This window comes from Staurois parvus, unplaced genomic scaffold, assembly GCF_062004578.1.
Source record: "Staurois parvus isolate SC_StPar_1 unplaced genomic scaffold, SC_StPar_1.0 ptg000057l, whole genome shotgun sequence".
In the NCBI taxonomy this organism is placed as follows: Eukaryota; Metazoa; Chordata; class Amphibia; order Anura; family Ranidae; genus Staurois; species Staurois parvus.
The window spans coordinates 103,982-128,367 of NW_028317853.1; the positions used below are offsets into that span (position 1 = coordinate 103,982).

The window sequence follows — 24,386 nt, forward strand, 5'->3', positions numbered from 1 at the left end:
AATAAAAACGAGGTATAATTCACCTGGATGTACAAAGTAGTTGTGATATGAGTTTTACTAACACATGTCAAAGTTGCAAAATTTTCCTTGGGCATTGAGATTTGTTTTACCTTTAGGCATGATGGGGTTAAAAAGGGTGTGGGTTTGAGGTGACATCACTCACACGCATGCACATGTGCAGCTCACTGTACAGGGGAAACAGGCAGGTAAGTAACTTTAATGCAGAGGAGACAAAGAATGTCTCTCCTCCATTAAAAATCTTGCTTGTTTGCCAAATGTCATTTTTTACATGAAGCTCAACTTTATATGTCTGAGCAGGTTTCTGACCTGTAGGGGGGACAGAGTGCTGAGACTAGATAAACAGTGCAAGGAGACAGGTAAGTAGCACTAAGCTTGTTAGGTTTACTAAATAGTGTGTATTCATTAGTATTCCAGAAGTAAGTCTTCCTCCACTCTTTAACATATGCAAACTCATATGGTAGGAATAGCTCAGTCAGTACAATTCCCATGACTGGCTCATGAATATATTCTTGATTATATTGAATTAGAATGTAACAACCTTCTTTTGCCTGACTATAAATTGAGCACCGACAATAGTAAAGTTTAATGTAAAGTAAAAGTCAAAGAGGTGAAGTGCAGCTTTTTTATTATTGCAGGATAATGGATTGCAAAACACATAAACTCTATCACAAACATGGAATGGATTCCAGAAGTCATCTGGATTTATATTTCTCTAATAAGGAAGACATGGTCTTTGCTGACGATTCTTTAAAGTTTCCAATGGCGAATATTTACTATCAACTCATCAGCGGTATGTACATTATATATAAGTGGGGGTCCCTATAACTCTGTGCTCACAGCTTTCTATTGCTGGTAGCGGAGGAATGCTTTATTGCTTGTTCAAATGTTTTGGATGTGATCACTTACCAACCACAGCTGTTGTGATCTACCAGTGAGCCTAATTAATGTGAGAATACGTGCACGTGGAAGAAAGTCACTGACACAGATTGCAGTTTGCCAACTTCCTAATTTCTACTTTATTGAGGAACTAACAGTAACATTTATAAATCTCATGACGCAGGCAAAGCATATACGATGATTGGGTGAAAAGTCCCCTAAGTTTCCTGTGTGTTCTTCCATCCGTGTTGATACCTTCCAATCATTGTCACCAAAACGACTCATTCCCTTTTATGGGGGGTTGTTTACGTTGAAAGATGCTTTTCTTCTAATGAGTCATCTAGGGTGAGACTCCGGATGAAGGCGCCATCTTAATTATCATTGTTCTGTTACCCTATATCTGATTGTTTTCTTAAGAGAGTAAGGAATTTAAAAAGCAGGAAGCAGAGAGTAGCAAGACTATAAAATTGTCATTTTACTGATCATCTAATAGAACGTGGACTGTCTATCACAATCCACTACATAAAAATCAAGCTGTTTCTATGGAAAAAATTCACTGTCATGGACTGTCTATCACAATCCACTACATAAAAATCAAGCTGTTTCTATGGAAAAAATTATTCCATAGAAATCCGTTGAAAGATGCTTTTCTTCTAATGAGTCACCTAGGGTGAGACTCCGGATGAAGGCGCCATCTTAATTATCATTGTTCTGTACCCTATATCTGATTGTTTTCTTAAGAGAGTAAGGACTTTAAAAAGCAGGAAGCAGAGAGCAGCAAGACTATAAAATTGTCATTTTACTGATCATCTAATAGAACATGGACTGTCTATCACAATCCACTACATAAAAATCAAGCTGTTTCTATGGAAAAAATTATTCACTCCACCTTGGGTTATTCCACATTTTGTTGTGCTTCAACCTGCAATTTAAATGAATTTGATTGGGATGTTTTATCACAGATGTACATGAAATTATATTTAATTTGTAATTAAATAACAATGGTCAACACAAAAAAAAGTTTGGGCTTCATTTGGAGCAAACAATCACCCTCTAAAGTTGCATAATTGGTTGAATGAAGTCTACTTTTGGGTAATTAGTGTTTCTAGTGTAAGCAAGTCCAGGATAAGGTTTTAGACAAATAACAATCAATTTTAGGTTCTAGAAATAATTTTGAAAAACGTCTCCAGTGACCTCTTAGTAACATTTTATTGTGAAAAACTGTGTTGGGTGCCACCTGAATGGGAGGCAAATGACAACTTCAGGATTAAACCTCTGTCTCATTTAGTCCATCCAATGGCATAATGAAGCGATAGAGAAGATGTCATTAGTGCTAGCCTGATCCAAAGAAAATGATTTTAAAACAGGATTCATTCATAAACTGGTACCTCATCATGTTGAAACAATAACTAATGATAATTTATTTTTCATGACTCAGTTTTATTTGGTGAGTGTGTCACTCTTCGCCATTAAATTATCACTTTTTATGTATTTGCTTGCAAAAGGTCAATTCAAAAACATTATCATGCTTGTTTTCTATTTCTAAATGGTCAGAACAAATGTAGAGCAAAGTGACAATATCTGCTAATAGCCCCCTGAACAATTTATACTCAGGTTACCTGCACTCCCTTTCAGATGCTTCCTCATTTGTCACTTTCATATATGGAGGATCATGTGACATATAATGGTGGCTGGGTCTAGAAGCCAAACCCATGACCATATCACATTATGGTGGAGAACAATTTTTTAAAGCTTTAGCTAGAAGTGTCATTAGACACCAATTATAGTGAAAGGTGAAATCTCTTTTTTTGCAGTAAAATTTGGTTCGGGGAAAATAACACATGAATCTGTAATATCCCTGCAGGTCGAGTTAAGGGAGAGATTTTGATTGACATCAGCATTGGTTCTATCATTCACCATCTTTATTCCACCTCCAAATTCTTCAAAAATATAGTCATATTAAAATTCCAAGAGAAATGTATCATGGAACTGACCAGATGGCTACATGACCGTACTGGAGCATATAACTGGAATCATACAGCAGCAGTCGCCGCTGACTTAGAAGGAACAAGGTAACTTTTTCACTTTTGCTTTTTAGTTTGAAGAAAATGATTTCTTTAAAGACAACTTCAATTGGGTCACACTGGATGCGAATTTGCATGCCATAAGACTTGCAAATTGCGGGGGCGGGGCCTGAGCATGGCGGCAGGCGAGAGCTCTATGTAGGAGCTCTTGGACGGAGCTCCGTTGTCTGACCTCCCCAAGCCTCCAGGTCTATCCCCTCAGGCATGTTAGAGCCCTGTGGTGTGGGACTTACCCTGGTCTGACGGCTCCCTGTGGAGGAGAGGTGGATGCTGGCGTGAGGAGAGAGGGGAGCGGCTGGAAACTGGCAGTGAGAGTGTCCCTGGATGCTGGGAGACGAAGGAAGCCGGTGCGATCACGTGACCGGCCGCAAGGCACCACTGGGAGATCGGGAAGCCGGCCGGTCGGCGTCTTGCAGTGAGAGAGCAGCGCCGACCTGTTTGCCGGTGGCCGATTCATTCTCCCCCTATCCCCCTGAAACCCCTCGAGCTTAAAGTAAAGCAGGAGGAGAACTACCGAGACCTGGACAAGGAGATCAAGGAGATCCTGGGGAGTTCCCCCCCATGAACGGAACCTTAGGGGAACTGAGCGAGAAAGCACTCACAAGAAGAAAATATATGAGGAGGGTGAGTGATCATGGCTGAACTTTGACTTGCATTGGTGTGAAGTAAGGTGTTGACCCCTAAAGAGAAGCAGGGTGTAAGTGAAAGGGGGGACCCCCGGAGACTGTATAAAAGGTGGAAGAGGCCCGTGGAAAGAAAAGCTTAAAAAATCAGCAGGGGGATAGGGCAGAGATTTGAAAGTTAAAGAATTGTTTCCCCTCCCTACCCACGAATTTATAAAGGAGTATAAGAAGGATAAGAGCTACAGAGAAAAATGAAAAATAAAAATGTAAAAGGAAGTGGGCCTAAAGGGTCTCAGACTGGTACAATTAAAAAATACACCTCCCAAGGAAACGTAACCCCAGAAAGACCCCAGAGCAGGACTGAAAAAGGAGAAGCAGATCTTAGTATGGAAAGTAGTCCTAGAGTATCATTAGGCCTTGATACTAGTAACCAGCAAATATCAGGCAATATAGAGATGGAAAAAGATCTACAAATACCTAATAAAAAAGAAATGGCAGAAATGTTTAAAGAATTGGAGAAAACAATAAAACAAGAAATGGTAAATATCCGCAGTGATCTGGGACACCTGTTGGAGAGAGTTGAAGAAACGGAGGAGAAAGTTAAAAGTCAGACCCAGGCTATCTCTGAACTAGAAAAAGAAATAATTAACATAGGGAAAGCCCAAGAAAAATTGTTATATAAGGCTGAGATACAAGAAAACAAAGACAGGAAGAGAAACGTCTTGATACGAGGGGTCCCAGAGAACTCAAAGGGAGAAAGTCTGCAAGATGTGGTTTGTAAAATATTTAATACTATAACAGACAGCTCTGAAATGGAAAGGACTAAAATAGAAGGAACCTTTAGAAAAGGAAAAATTCAGAGAATTCTGGGGAAAGAAAGGCCGAGAGATATACTAGTTAAATTTTATGAGCTTCGGGATAAAGAAAAAATCTGGAAGAAGATCAAGGGAAAACCAGTAATTAAGTATGAAGGAGGAGACATACAGATATATGCGGATCTGGCTCCAGAGACTCTGTGGAGAAGGAGATCTTTGAGACCCCTATTGGAAAGGTTGAAAGAACATAATGTGCAATATAGATGGGGGACTCCCGAATGCTTAATAGGATGGAAAAATGGGACTACAGCATACCTCAGGTTTCCAGAAGATTTGAAAAATTTTTGTGACAGTTTAAAAATCCAAAGAATGGAAATCCCTGGCTGGGAAGAAGAACAATGGGAAAATAGAACGAAGAGAAAAGAGGACTGGAAATCTGTGGTGGGGGGGGGGGGGGAGGGGGAGAGGGATGGAGGAGGAGAAATAGGGTTTTTTTTTTTTCTCTCTCCTCTATCTCTTTCTGCCCTACCGTCCTTGTCTTACTGTGCCTGAGATAACTCTGGGTAGGACTTGGGGGGTTATGGGGAGCTTAGACAAGGGGAAAGTCATCCATGGACGGAGTTTCAGCCCAAGGATCAAATCAAAAGTGGATTTTATTTTCCATAAATGATTAGTAGGCAAATGATAGGCCTAAAAAGAGGGGGGGAGGGGAGGGGGGAGAGGAGGGGGTTGGAAGGTTGGAAGGGTGGGAAACGGGAGAGGGGTTTTTTTTTTCTGCAAGATAAAGGAAGATATAAAAGCAAGTGAGAAGGGAGAAGAGGAGAAGAATGGAGGAGAAGAGGAAATGAGAAAAGGGGAGAGAAAAGAAAAATATAGATGGAGGAGAAAAGAGGAAATTTAAGGAAGATGGAAGAGATTCAGTTTATAACATAAAACGTAAATGGGTTGAACTGCCCTGGGAAAAGATATAGATTATTTAAAGAACTACACCATAGGGCAGCCTCAGTGATATTTCTACAGGAGACACATCTTGAGATAAAATCAAATGTTAGGCTGAGGTCTAGAAATCATCCAACATGGTATTACGCAGACTCCCCGGTTAAAAGAGCAAAAGGGGTAGCAATAGGTTTGGCAAAGAATATTAGGTTTGAGTTGGAAGATAGAAAAACAGACCCAGAGGGGAGATTCTTGTTTTTAAAGGGCAAGTTACAGGAGATCGAGTGTACACTGGCCAATATCTACTGTCCTAATAAAAGACCGGAGGCGTATCTGAAAAAAGTGTTGAGGAAGTTGATGGACTTTAAAAAAGGACGTCTGATTCTGGCAGGGGATTTTAACTTTTGTATGGAACCACAAAGGGACGCTACCTCCCATATACAGAGAGAGGGAAGTAGGGCCCTGAAATTATTGAAAAAAGAATTACATACAAGTCAATTGGTAGATGCCTGGAGAATTACACATATGCAAGATAGAGATTATACTTTCTTTTCAAACATGCATAAGAGGTATTCAAGATTAGATCATTTATTAATAGAACATCAACTAATTGATCATCTGGTCCAGGTAGAAATAGAGACAATATCTCTATCAGATTACGCCCCAGTTATTATGAAAATGGAATGGGGGAGGAGGAAAATCGGAGGGCTGGGATGGAAATTGAATGAGACACTCTTAGTAGAAAAGGAAATAGCTCAGAAAATAGGGGAGGAGATCGAACGCTTTTTTAAGGAGAATGAGACAGGTGAGGTATCAACAGCCACAGTGTGGGAATCTCACAAGGCAAACATAAGAGGAATATTAATAGCGATTGGGGCAAGAAAGAAAAAAGAAAGAAGAGAGAAAATGAGTGGGCTCTTATAAGAAATAAGTAAATTAGAACAAATACATAAGAATAGAATAACAAAAGAAATAGAGCTGAAGCTAAAAAAAAAGAAAGAAGAATTGGAAGAAGTGATAGAAGAGGAGAGGAGAAAAGTATATAATAGAGTTTTGAGTGAGAGATATAGATGGGGAGAAAGACCTGGAAAGTATCTGATGAGAGCTCTGAGGAAAAAGAAAAATAGAAATTATATAGAAAAAATAAAAGATGCTAAAGGAAACCTGATGCATTCAAATAAAGATATCATCAAAGTCTTCATAGAATATTACAGGAAACTGTACAATATAAGCCCCCTGGAAGGTTTAGAAAATATAGAAAGTGAGAAGAATCAAAAAAGAAAGAAATATCTGGAGACGGCTGGGTTACTAAAATTAAGCGAGGATCAATTGAACTCCCTAGATGCAGATATCTCACAGGACGAAATAAAATTAGCATTGAAGGGGACAGTGTCAGGGAAAAGTCCAGGACCAGATGGATATACAGTGAGATACTATAAAAAATTTAGTGAAATTTTAGTACCAAAACTTAGAAATTACATGAATGCACTAGGTGGAGAGATGGAAGTAAGAAGAGAATCATTACAAGCCCAAGTCGTGCTCATTCAAAAAGAGGGAAAAGATGCCTCACAGTGTTCGAGTTATAGACCTATCTCATTATTGAACACCGACACTAAATTTTACGCAAAGGTCTTATCAAATAGATTGAAAGAGTTAATGCCTGAATGGATACATGAGGATCAGGTGGGCTTTGTCCCAGGGAGGGAGGGTAAAGACAATGGGTTACGATCACTGTTGTTAATCCAAAAGAGCAAAAAGGGAAAAGAACCGGTGGTGTTACTCTCTATAGATGCTGAAAAAGCATTTGATAGAGTGAACTGGAGATTCATGATGGATACTCTAGAAGCCTTGGGAATTGGGCCTAGGATGAGAGAGTGGATAGGAAAGTTGTACAGATACCCTTCTGTGGTTATTGGGGTAAATGAAGAGAGGTCAGAACCCATTGAGATGTCAAACGGAACAAGACAGGGATGCCCATTGTCCCCATTGTTGTATGTTATATCATTAGAACCATTGTTGTCAACAATAAGGCTGAATAGAGACGTAAAGGGAATCCTGATAGGGGACACAGAACATAAAGTTGCTGCTTTTGCAGACGACCTGTTGTTCTACGTAGGAAATCCCAGGATAACACTTCCAAACTTAATGAAGTCATTAAAGGAATATGGAGAACTATCAAACCTAAAGATTAATCCAACAAAAACGGAGATTCTAAATATAAACATCTTAAAAAATGAAAAAGAAAAGATACAAAAGGAATTTCCCTTTAAATGGAAAGACAGATATATAAAATATCTAGGAGTAAAACTTATAGCCTCATATAAACATCTATATAAATTAAACTATATTTCATTGATTAATGAGATTAGAGAGGAGTTAAAAATATTGGAGGGAGGAACCCCGACATGGATAGGCCGTATTAATCTGGTAAAAATGGTAATAGTACCAAAAATTATATATAGATATCAAATGATCCCAATTAAACTCCCAGAGATCTTTTTTAAAATAATTAAGAAACTGATAACAAAATATATATGGAGGAATAAAAAACCAAGATTGTCATACGAGCTGTTGAGTAGGAGGAAAGAAAGAGGTGGTTTAGGGCTCCCACACTTTAAAAGATATTACAAAGCTGTAATATTGGCAAGAACCATAGATTGGATATATAATTATAAAAAAAGCTGGGTGAGAATAGAGAATGAACTCAGTAAAATAGACCTGGGTAGGGTGATATGGGTGCCAACACAGTATAGGGGTTTAAATGATAATGTAAATACATACACTTTGAATGTTTTAAAAATTTGAGATAATCTACACAAAAATATGAAATGGACTTTTAATTCAACACTGATTCCACTAAAAAACACGGAGTTTTTCCCCCCAGGCAGAGAAGAAATAGGAGGGAGGTGGTTTAAAAAGGACAAAGTGCAATTAAGAGATATTTTGGTGGGGGATGAAATAGGATCATTTGGGGAATTGAAAAAAAAAGTGGGAGAGATCTTCACTAAATTAGATGAATGGCGGTATTTTCAATTGAGGTGTTTTGTTGGAAGTTTGCCAAAACCTTTAAGGACAAGAGACAATTGGAACTTGTTTGAAAAGGTATTGGGAATACAAGGTGATGGGAAACATGGGATTGCTAAAGTTTATAAAATACTCACTGAATTAGATACAAACACAAAGCCAACATTTATAACAAAATGGGAAATGGATATGGGAGTTGTGATAGATGAGGAAAAGCAGAGGAGAATGTATAGACTAATTCACGAGAACGTTTCTATGAGAGAAGTAGAGATGAACTATAAGTGTTTGACAAGATGGCACATTAAAAAATATTTAAATTATAAAAAAAAAATATAATGTTTTTATATTATATGTTTTATATTATAATGTTTTTATTCAGGATCTCCTTATCTGCTATGCTGAAAAAAGTCTGTTCACAAAATTTAAAGTAGTAGTCCAGTCAAATCCTATCTAAACCTATAACCTGCTCCCGCTCCCATTCCAAGCTGTCAGGGAGCAAGGAGCCAGACACACAAGGAGGTGCAATTAAAAGTAGGTTTATTTACACAGAAACAAGGCCAGAGTCTATGCAAGTCCGACAGCAACAGCGGATGACTTGGTAGGACAGAAGTTCTCCTGCCGAGGTCGTCTTCCAGGATAATCAAGTCGAGAACCAGCGGGAATCATAGACAAAGCTGGGGTCAGAAGTCAGGAAGAATGGTCGCCAGAGCCGGGGTCAGAAGCCAGGAGGAGTCTTTGCCAAAGCCGAGTCGGTATCCAGGAGAGCAATGAGTTAACTGAACAGGAGCTTGCTGCTGTGCAACAGACAGGACACAAATGCAATGGACAGCTACAAACAGCAGACTTAAATGTGATAAGCCGCCACCTGCTGGGAGGAGCCGCAGAGGGCTGAAAGCATAAAGGATCCCACAATGCTTTGCAGACACCTAAGATGGTTGCCAGCACATGGAGCAGCACAAGCCCTGAGGAAAGGTAGGACCTTGACACAAGCCCTATACTAACTACCCTATAAAGAAAATATGTCTATACTTACCTATTTTGAGGGCCATCCAGTCCAGTCACATGATCAGCTCCCAGTTTCGCTTCAGTGTAGAATAGGGACAGCCAACAATAAATGCCCCGTAGTAAGCCTATAGGTGATGTCACCACTCAGGCACTGCTGCTGTTGTTGGCAATCTCTCCTCTTCAGTGAAGCCAGCTGCTGGAGAGAGCATGTGACCGGACCAAAGCACCTTCAGAATAGTTAAGTAGACAAACACGGCAACAAGGGAACATCCTAACATCCTCTCATCATCTCTCCTCTGATCTCCAGGTAACCACTGCTTCCATCGCCCTCTGAAACTTCCTGCTCTTCCTGCAACTGATAACTGCCTCCTGTTGCCCTTGGTAACCACTGCTTCCATTGCCCTCTGAAACTTCCTGCTCTTCCTGCAACTGACAACTGCCTTCTGTTGCCCTTGGTAACCACTGCTTCCACTGACCTTAGCCTCATAGTGCCGTAGCTGAGATCAAACACCTTGCCTTATCTTGCTTGCAATTTGTTAAGGGCAGAACACATCGCCCCATGTGTCATTTATTAGCTCTTAATTGAACGATTGCCTAACCTCCCCCCTGTCCATCCAAGTATTAATTCAGTACAGTCCATGGGATGGCTGGCGAGGGACAGGTTGGCATTCCTTGCGCAAAGCATTACGGCGCTAAGTACCTGGCACTTTAAACACGGTACTTTAACTAAGGCAAGTACAAACATTAATGCTCCACCTCAAGTAGATTGCATGTGCTCTTCCCTCTTACCTCTTTCCGTCTGCCTTCCTTTGTTATTTCTCCTCTCTCCAGCATGCTCTTGCTAACTCTCTCTGTTGCTATAATGCCCTCTCTTCTCAAACTCTCTCTTGTTTACACCTCCTCCCCACCACACAATCTGTACATATCACCCTCACTTCTGCCCTCTCAATATCACTGCACTTATCTCCTGCTCTCTCTTGGTCCACATAATGTCACCGCTACAAGAGCACTGCAGCATCTGCCCTCATATAAATCTCGCTCCCACCTCACCTTCCTCAACCTCTTATTACTACTAACTTCTGGAGACATCACCCCAAACCCTGGCCCTCCACCATCAAAATCCAACCCACAGAAGCAGCAGCCTCCCCTCTCTGTCCGCAGCCGCAACCCTCACTCTCTCATCTCAATTCCCCTGCTTCCACGCACCCACCCCTCCCTCCTATGTGCCCTCTGGAATGCCCGCTCAGCCTCTAACAATCTCTCTACTATCAATGACCTCTTCCTCTCCCACTCCCTCATCCTTCTTGCTATTACTGAAACCTGGCTCCAGGATTCCGACTCTGTCTCCTCAGCTGCAATCTCCCATGGCGCCCTCCTCTGGACTCACTCGCCCAGACCCAGCGGACAAAAAGGGGGCGGAGCCGGACTTCTTCTTTCCCCACAAAGCATGTTCCAGGTTCTTCCTGCCCCTCCGTCTCTGTCCCTTCGCTCTTTTGAAGTGCACTGTATTCGTCTCTTTTCTGCTGTTTGTCTGAGGACCACAGTCATCTACCAGCCCCGGGGCCCAGTTTCACCCTTTCTCGATGACTTTTCAGCATGGCTACCGTACTTTATCTCCTCTGAGGTGCCTGCCATCATCCTTGGTGACTTTAACATCCCAGTCAATGTTCACACCCCAGCCACCTCTCAACTACTGAACCTAACTTCCTCTTTTAACCTAACACAATGGTCACAATCCACCACCCACTCCAATGGAAACACCCTTGACCTTGTATTCACCCCCCTATGCACTCCCTGTAACCTCTCTAACATCCCTTTTCTTATCTCTGATCACAACTTTATTAGCTTCACACTCTCCCTGCCTCCTACCTCCCATGCCTCCAACCAGCAAACTGTTACCTGTAGAAACCTCCATCACCTCAGCCCTGACCTTCTCCACTCCGCTACTGAGCGCCTCTATGATGAAATTGCACCCCTGTCCTGCCCAGAGCTGGCCATATCTGCCTACAACTATCTATCATCCTCCCTGGACGCTCTTGCCCCTCTTTCTACAAGCAGAACTAGGCCTTGCCTGTCACAACCCTGGCAAACAGATGAGACCAGAAGCCTTAAGAGACGCAGCCGCACTCTTGAGCGAGCATGGCGTAAAACTAAATCCCTGAAAGACTTTACCCTCTACAAATCCGCTCTTCTCAAATACAACTCCAGCCTCCATGCTGCTAAGCAAACCTACTATAACATTCTCATCAAGACCCTGTCATCCAATCCTCGTCAACTCTTCTCTACCCTTTATTCCTTACTCCACCCCCCACTGCCTTCACCCACCAACTTACTTACTGCACAGGAGATTGCCAGTCACTTCAAGAAGAAGATCGGCACAATTCGTGATGAGATCTCCAGTGTCAAGCTTCCTCCTCTAACCAACATACCAGGCCCAACACCAAACTCAACACTCTCCTCCTTTGACTCTGTTACCACCAAGGAAGTTAACAAACTCCTTTCCAAGGCCCACTTCACAACCTGTCCCCTGGATCCTGTCCCCTCACGACTGCTGCAGCCTTCGTCCTGCTCTATCCTAAACTCTCTAACCCACATCTTCAACCTCTCACTCTCCATGGGCACCTTTCCCTCCCCACTCAAACATGCACTGGTTACCCCCATCCTCAAAAAACCCTCACTGGACCCCACCTGTTTGAATAACTTAAGACCCATCTCCCTGCTCCCGTATGCCTCCATGCTTCTCGAGCACCTTGTTCACAACCGTATGAACTGCTACCTCACCGACAACAACCTTCCTGATCCCCGACAGTCTGGCTTTCGCCCACAACATTCCACAGAAACTGCCCTACTAAAACTCACTAATGACCTACTAACTGCTAAAACCAAGGGCCATTACTCCATACTCATACTCCTTGACCTTTACGCTGCGTTTGACACAGTCGGCCACCCGCTCCTCCTCAGTAAACTTCACTCCATCGGCCTTCTTGACTCTGCTCTCTCTTGGTTCTCCTCTTACCTTTCTCAGCGCACTTTCAGTGTCCCTTACAACTCCTCCACCTCCGCTCTGCTTTCTCTTGCTGTTGGGGTACCCCAAGGTTCTGTTCCTGGGCCCCTCCTTTTCTCTCTCTATACCTCCTCCCTAGGCCAACTGATAACCTCCCATGGCTTCCCATACCACCTCTATGCTGATGACACCTAGATCTATCTCTCCACTCCCCAGCTCACCCCCTCAATCTCCTCACATATCACAAATCTACTAAGTGACATATCAGCATGGATGTCAGGGCTCCCAGGTGAGACCAGAGGTGTGTGACTGACGCAGGGAAACGCAGACTTCAGATATGTGATAAACAATATAATTTATTAACACTAACAATACAAACATAGACGCAGTGCAATACTAAAACATAATACAGTGCAACCAAACCAAACCAACCACCCACAGATAACAGTACATACAAGCAAGTGTCGTCAGGCAGGCCGGGTCAATATCAATAGGGCAGGTAGGTACAGGGGGAGCAAGCGGAGATTGGTCGGGGTCACAGGCCAGGTTCAGCAGGTAGCTAGCAGCGTAGTACAGAGGGTCAGGCAGAGGGATGGTCAGGGTCACAAGCCAGGGATCAGAACAGGTAGCAGGCAGCGTAGTACAGAGGGTCAGGCAGAGGGATGGTCAGACAAGCCAGGGATCAGAACAGGTAGCAGAGAATCAGACAGGAACAGAGAGCAGGAACAGGATACAGGGCCCAAGAGAAACACAACACCAAGGCAGAGTCTGCAAGTCTGGCCATCCCTTAAATACCCCAGCATAATCAGTTCCAGGTGTTAGCTGGCTGCAAAGTTGAGTCTCTGATTGCTGGGAGCATCCGCTGGCCAGCCCTGGTACTGCAGATCAAAAGGCAGGTGAGTCCCACCATTGCTGGCTAGTCCATTCCTGACAGTACCCCCCCCTCAAGGAGCGGCCTCAGGACGCTCCAAACAGTCCTAGCTGGGCAAAATGTTCCACCGCCCGGGTCTGGTAACTGGCGGGATATCAAAGACTAGCACACCGGGCAGGACTCCGGGCAGCGGCACACCGGGCAGGGGCACACCGGGCAGAGGCACATTGGGCAAAGGCACACCGGGCAGGACTCCGGGCAGAGGCACACCGGGCAGGACTCCGGGCAGAGGCACACCGGGCAGGACTCCGGGCAGAGGCACACCGGGCTGGACTCCGGGCAGAGGCACACCGGGCTGGACTCCGGGCAGAGGCACACCGGGCTGGACTCCGGGCAGAGGCACACCGGGCTGGACTCCGGGCAGAGGCACATCGGGCTGGACTCCGGGCAGAGGCACATCGGGCTGGACTCCGGGCAGAGGAACATCGGGCAGGACTCCGGGCAGAGGCACATCGGATTACCAGGCGAAGCAGCAGGCAGCGGGCCACCAGGCGGAGCAGCAGGCACCGGGCCCCCGGGCAGGGCAGCAGGCACCGGGCCCCCGGGCGGAGCAGCAGGCACCGGGCCCCCGGGCGGGGCAGCAGGCACCGGGCCCCCGGGCGGAGCAGCAGGCACCGGGCCCCCGGGCGGAGCAGCAGGCACCGGGCCCCCGGGCGGGGCGACAGGCACCGGGCCCCCAGGCGGGGCGACAGGCGTCGGGCCCCCAGGCGGGGCGACAGGCGTTGGGCCCCCAGGCGGGGCGACAGGCGTCGGGCCCCCAGGCAAGGCGACAGGGGTCGGGCTCCCAGGCGGGGCGACAGGCATCGGGCCCCCAGGCGGGGCGACAGGCGTCGGGCCCCCAGGAGGGGCGACAGGCATCGGGCCCCCAGGAGGGGCGACAGGCATCGGGCCCCCAGGCGGAGCGACAGGTCTCGGGCCCTCAGGCGGAGCGGCGGGCGCCGGACCCCCAGATGGAGCGACAGGTCTCGGGCCCCCAGGCGGAGCGGCGGGCGCCGGACCCCCAAGTGGAGCGACAGGTCTCAGGCCCTCAGGCGGAGCGGCGGGCGCCGGACCCCCAGGTGGAGCGACAGGTCTCGGGCCCCCAGGCGGAGCGACAGGTCTCGGGCCCTCAGGCGGAGCGGCGGGCGCCGGACCCCCAGGTGGAGCGACAGGTCTCGGGCCCCCAGACGAAGCGGCGGGCACCGAGTCACCAGGCACGACAGTGGGCACCGAGTCGTCTGGCAAGACTGCGGGCACCGAGTCGTCTGGCAAGACTGCGGGCACCGAGTCATCTGGCAAGACTGCGGGCACCGAGTCAACTGGCGGAACAGCGGGCACTGAGTCGTCTGGCAAGACTGCGGGCACCGAGTCGTCTGGCAAGACTGCGGGCACCGAGTCGTCTGGCAAGACTGCGGGCACCGAGTCAACAGGCGGAACAGCGGGCACCGAGTCGTCTGGCAAGACAGTGGGCTCCGAGTCAACAGGCACGACAGTGGGCACCGAGTCGTCTGGCAAGACAGTGGGCTCCGAATCAACAGGCACGACAGTGGGCACTGGGTCATCTGGTATCGGATTGTCTGGCTCGACAGCGGGCATCGGGTCACCAGGTATGACAGCGGGCACTGGGTCACCAGGCATCAGGTCATTTGGCTTGCCAGCGGGCACCGCGTCATCTGGCAAGGCAGTGGGCACCGGGTCACCAGGTATGACAGCGGGCTCTGAGTCAATTGGCACGACAGCGGGCACTGGATCAGGTACCGGATCATCTGGATCAACAGCGGGCATCGAGTCAACTGGCCTAATAGGATCGTCGGGCTGGATCAGTTCATCATGCTGAGTAGCGGCATCAGGCTGAATGCAGGCATCAGGCCGAGTAGAGGCTTCAGGCGGAGTAGAGGCTTCAGGCTGAAGAGAGGCATCAGGCTGAAGAGAGGCATCAGGCTGAAGAGAGGCATCAGGCTGAAGAGAGGCATCCGGCTGAAGAGAGGCATCAGGCTGAAGAGAGGCATCAGGCTGAAGAGAGGCCTCAGGCTGAGTAGAGGCCTCAGGCTGAGTAGAGGCTTCAGGCTGAGTCACGGAAGGCAGGTTCACCGGTTTGGATACTGGCAGGATGGTATTGGTTGGAAAGAATTTTCGCTTTTTTCTGGTTTTAACCACTGGAGCACTGCAAGTAAACGCAGGTCTGCAAACGAATGGAGCAGCTGGAGACAGAGAAAAACTGGAGGATGGAACAGGAGAGGGAGCAGTTGCTACAGAGGGCTTTTTTACAGGGTTAAAGGCAGGATAGGTGCAGCGAGTGGGAACAGGGTACTGACATGCGGTAGATAGCCAAGTATACTGGGCTGTAACTGGAGGAGCTGGTGGGAATACAGGAGTAGAGTTAGAAGCAGGACTGGGTTTTTGTAAGCTGACTGAGGCTGGGTGCAACAAATCTGTCCATGTCTGCAGTATGGGTTGAACAAAGCTGAGCTTACACAAAGCCTGTCTGGTCAATGACTGTACTGCGTTTATACAATCTCTTAGTGTCTGTGGTGAACATGTGGAATAACGCTCCAGAAAGTAACCCACATCATCCTCTAATAACCACACCAGGGACTCTACCTGGTCTGCACTAAATGGTGGCAAAAATTCATCCCTGCATTCGGGGGAACCAGATGAAACCAACTCAGCACAAACCTCAATCAATGGCTGCACCTCAGAGAACTCTGTGCCCTGATCTACTAGAACATGAGCGAGCCGTATACATTCTAGTAGTTGATCCCTGGGATACTCCTTCAGAGATTGATAAGCATACTCCCTGTCATCAAACACTAGCAGATATAAATACACAACCTCATCCAGATCCATCCTTCCCATCAACAAGCCAAGATAGCTTCCCTGTGCAGCCACTTCTGGTCAGGATTGGCCTTGGTGTAATGTCAGGGCTCCCAGGTGAGACCAGAGGTGTGTGACTGACGCAGGGAAACGCAGACTTCAGATATGTGATAAACAATATAATTTATTAACACTAACAATACAAACATAGACGCAGTGCAATACTAAAACATAATACAGTGCAACCAAACCAAACCAACTACCCACAGATAACAGTACATACAAGCAAGCGTCGTCAGGCAGGCCGGGTCAATATCAATAGGGCAGGTAGGTACAGGGGGAGCAAGCGGAGATTGGTCGGGGTCACAGGCCAGGTTCAGCAGGTAGCTAGCAGCGTAGTACAGAGGGTCAGGCAGAGGGATGGTCAGGGTCACAAGCCAGGGATCAGAACAGGTAGCAGGCAGCGTAGTACAGAGGGTCAGGCAGAGGGATGGTCAGACAAGCCAGGGATCAGAACAGGTAGCAGAGAATCAGACAGGAACAGAGAGCAGGAACAGGATACAGGGCCCAAGAGAAACACAACACCAAGGCAGAGTCTGCAAGTCTGGCCATCCCTTAAATACCCCAGCATAATCAGTTCCAGGTGTTAGCTGGCTGCAAAGTTGAGTCTCTGATTGCTGGGAGCATCCGCTGGCCAGCCCTGGTACTGCAGATCAAAAGGCAGGTGAGTCCCACCATTGCTGGCTAGTCCATTCCTGACAATGGATGTCACATCACTACCTTAAACTCAATCTGTCAAAAACTGATCTTGTAATATTTCCTCCTCCCCGATCCCCCACTCACGACTTTACTATTAAGATCAACAGCACAACTATTGGTCCTTCTCCTCCTGCAAGGGTGCTAGGCGTAATCCTAGACTCTGACCTCTCCTTTGGGCCCCTACATCCACTCACTGGCTAAATCCTGCCGCCTCAACCTCCTGAACATTTCCAAAATCCACCCCTGCCTGACCAATGACACCACAAAACAACTTATCCACACCTTGGTTATATCCCACCTCGATTACTGCAACTCCCTCCTCACTGGTCTACCATTACACAGACTATCCCCCCTTCAGTCTATTATGAATGCTGCTGCTAGACTCATACACCTTACCAACCGATCAACGACTGCTGCCACCTCTCTGCCAATCCCTTCACTGGCTTCCACTAACCCAACGTATAAAATTCAAAATACTAACCACAGCTTACAAAGCCATCCACAACACTTCCCCTAGCTACATCGCCAACCTCATCCACAGATACTACTCAAATCGCCCATTCCGCTCCTCCCATGATATCCTCCTCTCTAGCTCCCTCATCACCTCCTCCCACGCTCGCCTCCAGGACTTCTCCAGAGCCTCTCCCATCCTCTGGAACTCCCTACCACAGCATGTCCGGTCAGATCATGGAGTGAGCGGATATCTGTACAGAGCCCATTCCGGATTGAGGCCTTAGTAGCTGCAAACTGCCCAGGGGAAGGGGATCCATAACGGTTTGTGACCAGACCAGGATGAAGGAGATTTCCAGCAGACATCCTTGAGCTTAACATATATGCGCATAAAGGTTGCGCATCTGGTGAGTGCGTATTCCTAACAGTTTCACGGCACGTTACACGAATGTTGTAAGGAGCACTTGTCTGAGACCTTCTCAGATGGATCATCACTTCTAAAGCACTTTATGAACTGTTTTTGGGACTGTTTATGATCATGAACACCTAGCACACTGATAAGTGCTCACCAATATCACTTTTACCTTGCATTGTGCAAGTTTGTCACTTTATATCCACATCTTGGTTAAGTGCAATTTATATGTATGCATATTTTAATTTGATTTTAGTGATTCTAGCACCGCACCCCTTTGTTTTCTTTGATTATTCTGGAGGATTTGGTCTGCCTTTTGGTGCTTTGGCTGCTTATGATTGTTGTAGCGCTCACTTATTTTACCATTTTTTATGTCCAGTCAGCCCCCACCCTGTCTGCCTTTAGGTGATCTTTGAAAACTCACTTCTTCAGGGAAGCCTACCCCATCTCCACCTAAGAACTGTACTTGAATCACCTTCACCAGATCACCCACGCAGCTATCACCTTTTGTATCACCTCCCCCTTCCTTTAGATTGTAAGCTCCACGAGCAGGGCCCTCAAATTCCTTCTGTACTGAAATGTATTGTAATTGTACTGTCTCCCTTATATTGTAAAGCGCTGCGCAAACTGTTGGCGCTATATAAATCCTGTATAATAATAATATTTTTTCTTTTACAGGGTAGTTAATAAGGGCTTAGAATGGGTGTCAGAGCAGGTTGAGTTTAATATTTGACTGGACTTCTATTTTAATATCTAAATCTGTAATTTATAGATAGAACTTATTTCAGTGACACCTTGGAGTTGAGCAGTTCCAGCTCTCTCTAGTTTTTTTTTTGTAGACATCAGATGGGGTGTCACCAATGTAGATAAAGAAGTTCAACTGTGTTGAAGTCAATAGGGGTTGGTTTTTTGGTGGTCACTTTTGGCTTGTGTTTGAGAAGCAGCTGGCTTTTTGGCCATTAACATGTAGAAGAGAAAAGTACAGAGATTTTGTACATACTGCAAATGTTTATTGCTCGTGAAAATTCAATATGACATGTTTTATGGCTACCAGTCACTTTCAAATACATTATTTCATAATAAGTAAAACTGTGTGAGCTCCACATGTGTTAAAAGTTACAATATATTGGTGAGAAAGAAAGGAAATTGTTAAAGCACTAGATCATGCTGATACATTAAGGACAATTTACTAAAAAAGGTCAGACTCTTCACAAATAAATTCCTGTTCAATTTGAATTCAATCACATGCAGGTACTTTTTTTCATACAATTGGATAATTGAGTGAGTACTTTTACATTTTTTTCAGTGGCGATTTCTAACTTAGATAGTAAGACTAGGTTCACAGTGACGTGATCCGACTTTAAGTGCGATTATGTAGTGATACTTTGATGCAACTTTGATAAAGTTTGTATAATCTATGGGGTCAAAATTGGACTGGAATTGCACTTAAATAGTACAGGAACCTTTTCCCAAATTGCTTAGTCCTAAGTCGCTTAGATGTGAATAAACGCCATTGAAATCAATGTCATTTACCTTGTCATGCACTTCTGTGCGACCCAAGTTGAATGCAAAATCACACTAGTGTGAATCTGGCCATAATCAATCACATTAACTAACATATGCAGTATGTCATAAAATAAGGTGAATATATATGTGGGTAAAAAGAAAAAGATAATGATAATATTGTATAACAAGATGTATTATAAAGTATATTTATTAAAACTGAACTCCAGGCACATATTAAAGACAGAACTCTGGAATCCAGGCTTTCAACAGAGTACCAAACAAGTCTGCTGAAAAATTCTAAGCTGAAAAGCAGGACAATTTTAGATACAGTCATGGCCGAAATTGTTGGCACCCTTGATATTTTTCCTGAAAATCAAGTATTTCACACAAAAAAGGTATTGCATTAACACATGTTTTGCTATACACATGTTTATTCCCTTTGTATGTATTGGAACAAATATAAAACAGAGGCAGAAAAGCAAATATGACATAATGTCACACAAAACCCCAAAAATGGGCTGGACAAAAGTATTGGCACCCTTAACTTAATATTTGGTTGCACACCCTTTGGAAAACATAACTGAATTCAGTCGCTTCCTATAACCATCAATAAGCTTCTGACACCTCTCACCCGGAATTTTGGACCACTCTTCCTTTGCAAACAGCTCCAGGTCTCTCTTATTGGAAGGACACCTTTTCCCAACAGCAATTTTAAGATCTCTCCACAGGTGTTCAATGGGATTTAGATCTGGGCTCATTGCTGGCCACTTCAGAACTCTCCAGCGCTTCTTTGCCATCCATTTCTGAGTGCTTTTTGACGTATGTTTGGGGTCATTGTCCTGCTGGAAGACCCAGGATCTTGGACGCAAACCCAGCTTTCTGACACTGGGCCCTACAGTGCGACCCAAAATCCTTTGGTAATCCTCAGATTTCATGATGCCTTGCACACAGTCAAGGCACCCAGTGCCAGAGGCAGCAAAACAACCCCAAAACATCATTGAACCTCCACCATATTTTACCGTAGGTACTGTGTTTTGTTCTTTGTAGGCCTCATTCCGTTTTCGGTAAACAGTAGAATGATGTGCTTTACCGAAAAGCTCTATCTTGGTCTCATCTGTCCACAAGACGTTTTCCCAGAAGGCTTTTGGCTTACTCAAGTACATTTTGGCAAACTGTAGTCTTGCTTTTTTATGTCTCTGTGTCAGCAGTGGGGTCCTCCTGGGTCTCCTGCCATAGCGTTTCATTTCATTTAAATGTCGACGGATAGTTCGCGCTGACACTGATGCTCCCTGAGCCTGCAGGACAGCTTGAATGTCTTTGGAACATGTTTGGGGCTGCTTATCCACCATCCGGACTATTCTGCGTTGCAATCTTTCATCAATTTTCCTCATCCGTCCACGACCAGGGAGATTAGCTACAGTGCCATGGGTTGCAAACTTCTTGATAATGTTGCGCACTGTGGACAAAGGCAAATCTAGTTCTCTGGAGATGGACTTGTAACCTTGAGATTGTTGATATTTTGCCACAATTTTGGTTCTCAGGTCCTCAGACAGTTCTCGTCTCCTCTTTCTGTTGTCCATGCTTAGTGTGGCACAGACAGACACACAATGCAAAGGTTAAGTGAACGTCTCTCCTTTTTATCTGCTTTCAGGTGTGATTTCTATATTGCCCACACCTGTTACTTGCCCCAGGTGAGTTTACAGGAGCATCACATGCTTGTAACATTCTTATTTATCCGCAGTTGTGAAAGGGTGCCAATACTTTTGTCCAGCCCATTTTTGGAGGTTTGTGTGACATTATGTCGAATTTGCTTTCTTTCCTCCCTTTTTTTGTTTTGTCCCAATACACACAAAGGGAATAAACATGTGTATAGCAAAACATGTGTTAATGCAATACGTTTCGTGAGAAATACATGATTTCCTGGAGAAATATCAAGGGTGCCAACAATTTCGGCCATGACTGTATAAGAGATTGTTCTGTGCTCAGAGAAAAATTGTCCTGACCTCCTTCAGAATGGTGTTGCATCTCATTCTCCCTTTCCTGGGAACATAAGACACTATCATCTTGTTTATTTGTTTGCCATGCCACTCAAAGTTCTAGAATATTAGAGACTTACTATTTCTGACCTCGGCTATTTTCCCTGGAGTAGGATATTCTGAAAATGAGCTCCCTAGCCTTGAGGGGTTGCATATGACATAACTGTGATCCAAGTTCGGGTGTCCAGCCAATTTTGCAGATTCGATACCTAGAGACAGTTTGGCTTATCTGAAGAATTTATCTCCATGTGCACAGGCTCAGGAGGCCTGTTTGAAATTCAAATGTACCCATTTGAGTGGCTGATGACAGGGTCACAATCAATTTCATACAGTGCAAAGCTGGCATATAAGTACTGGCTATCACCAATTTTGTGTACCATTTGGTGGTCTGATTCTTCTCTTGAGGCAACCGCACCTAACTGTTGATTGCATTTAATAAGGCCCCCAAAAATGTCTTCTGTGTTGGTTGCAAATTACTTTTTTGTAGTTAAAGTAGAATAAGGTATAAATATTCTTGTAGATACTGAATTCCATCTTACTTCTAGTAACATTTGAGATTACAAAAATTAGTTTGCTGCTAAAAAAAGTTAAAATATCATACAGAAACTTACATAAATTGTAGATAAACTGTCCTTGAAGGTTACTGTATCATCCATTGGGAGAGTTAAATGTTTTACTAAGCATATGACTATGTGGTGGATGCTTGTAGGTAGTCAAGACTTTCTCTGACATACAGTATGTGGAGATTTCTAAGACTGATTCCTGTACCATATGAAGTATCATATCCATCAATTGCATGTTATCAGTCTCTTTCTCTCAAGGCTTTGGAAAGACAGATTGCACAAACTAATTTGCCTTGAAGAGCTGGTCTGCTGCATGCCCAGCTTTGCTGATCGGACAGACAGCTATATCTGTGAGATAAAGTGATGGTGAGCAGACCTTGCTCTTGATCTTTAACTGTAATGATGGAAATGAAAGGAATGCTTATCCCTAGAGAGGTGATTATGGGAAGAGCTGCAACAAAGCCAAATTTTATGTAAAAATGTTACTGTTTAAAATGCTCTTCCACATAATTTCTTCAATACGTACCAACCCCTACCTGTTATTGGATGCGAGGTCTATTATTACTTTATACATTTAGAATAAATAGGGACAGCAGTGGCGACTGAGCAATACTGTAGCAAAATACTGTATGTGTGTGTGAATAGAGATGAAATATAAAAACTTGAAACAGAATCTCCAGACAAGAAGTAAAAACCTACCCAATAACAGAAACAAAAAAATAGCAGTCAGCGTAGGATCTACCCAGGAAGGGGAGGCAAGAGGTGGCTGCCTTCCACATTGAAATATCTCACTTTATAACCCCACCCCCCATCTGACCAGAACGGGTGTGTCAGGTGACCGGGCTACAGCCAATTTTAGGGGACAGTCGCAACCACACCAACCAGAACTGAGGCTTGGAGAGAGAGAAATAGAGTAATGCGGTGTTCTATCAATCGAGCACAGGGCATGCATTCCATGCTTTTCTTTTCTGTTAGCTGCTTACTGGATCCCCAAGACCATCAGAATGGGGTTCCTCATGAGGGATGTCTTTAGCCCCTGTGGTATGAGGAGAGGGTAGTTTCAGAGGACCAGCCTGTAAAGGACAACAGGAAACAGTCAGGTAAGGGTAAAAATAAGGCAAAATTCCTATTGCCGTTATGATAAAAAAAGAATTCTGGTGCTAGGTAGAGTTTTTTTTATTTGTAGAGCAGTCAGTTCTAGTTATTCCAGTAAGGGGGAGTGTTGACCCATTAGTATACTGTCATGCTCAGGAATATATTATTAGGCAGGCTACAAAAATGATAAATGTATACTGTATAGTCAAAGGCAAAATGTATTGAAATACAATCACAGACAACAATAAGTTATGAGAATGAACTTCACAGGTGCTCACCAAAGAAACAAGTTGTGTGTGATAAAGGTACAGCAAGATTTGTTTACTGTGTCTGGATGTAATGTACTCTACGTGGTAAAACATATCAAATAACATTAAAATACATGCATACATCAAATTGCCTCTTTGCTCATTTAGGGTGGTATTTTTATACTGATTTGAGTTGATTTCCTAAAGGCAAACAGACATTGCAAGGGAAGTTGTACTTTGCAAGGGGATTTTCCCATAGCATAGCGAATGAGGTGAAGTTCTGCTGACTTCCATCATCCATTCAAATGCAAGTAAAAATGCTTTTTTTTTAATTTTCCTTGCACTTGGTTGGGTATTCTTTGCAAAGTGAAATATCACCTCATTTACTAAGCTCTGGGGAAAATGTCCTTACAAACTGGAACTTCACTTTCAAAGTCAACAGCATATTTGCCTTTAGTAAATTAACTTCATTGTCTTACCAGTTCAATAAACAACAAGCAAACAGAAACCAGATTTTGGCTGAATTGTTTATCACGCTATATCACTGTATATTGGAAACTTTATTATAATGTCCATATTATGTTTTTTTATTTTTGCAGAGATCAATGTGAGGAGCAAGAATTGCGCCTAAAGTCGTCCATCACGCAGATTTTGAAATGTGATTTTGAAGAGGAAAACATAACCTCTCCAGTGCTATTACCGCTTGCTGACAGCATTCTCAGTACGTTGATACTGGAAATGATCAGTAAAGATGAGAATGAATACATGACAAATCTGGAGAAGATATTAAAGCTTCTAAAACCTGGAGGCCAGCTGTTACTATTTTCGCTATTAGATGCAACTTATTGGGTTGCTGGAGTGGAAAGGTTCCATTGTTTTAAATTGAATGAGGAGTTTGTGAAAAATGCCCTCAATAAGATGGGTTTAGTCATTGATTACTACGCAGTGCAGAGCAGAACCAATGTCAGTGATCTCATTGATTATAAAGCGATTTTATTCATTGTAGCATGCAAAGGGGAGTAGATGATTAGAGCCAATAGTATTCATCTCAGCACGTGAATGTTACAAAGAATGTTAATATGTCAAACAGAATTAATGATTGACCTACTGCTACCAGTCACCTGTGCTAAAGTCAGCAATGTTAATTTGCATTAATCTGTGTTAACAAATATTGCTATCCTAATAAAGATCATTCAGAACATAAA

General features: G+C 44.3%; 1 protein-coding gene across 2 annotated transcripts; it reads left to right on the plus strand.

Moving 5' to 3' along the window:
* The first annotated feature begins 228 nt into the window (after positions 1-228).
* LOC149469916 (nicotinamide N-methyltransferase-like) lies at positions 229-24,386 on the plus strand. Of its 2 annotated transcripts, XM_089668379.1 has the most exons (4): positions 229-377; positions 657-811; positions 2,762-2,969; positions 23,781-24,386. In XM_089668379.1, the coding sequence occupies exons 2-4, from the start codon at positions 661-663 to the stop codon at positions 24,202-24,204; spliced, it is 783 nt and encodes a 260-aa protein (XP_089524505.1). In that variant the 5' UTR covers positions 229-377; positions 657-660; the 3' UTR covers positions 24,205-24,386. The 2 variants fall into 2 exon arrangements, with proteins under 2 accessions (XP_089524505.1, XP_089524504.1); XM_089668378.1 differs by lacking the exon at positions 229-377 and having other exon boundaries at positions 600-811.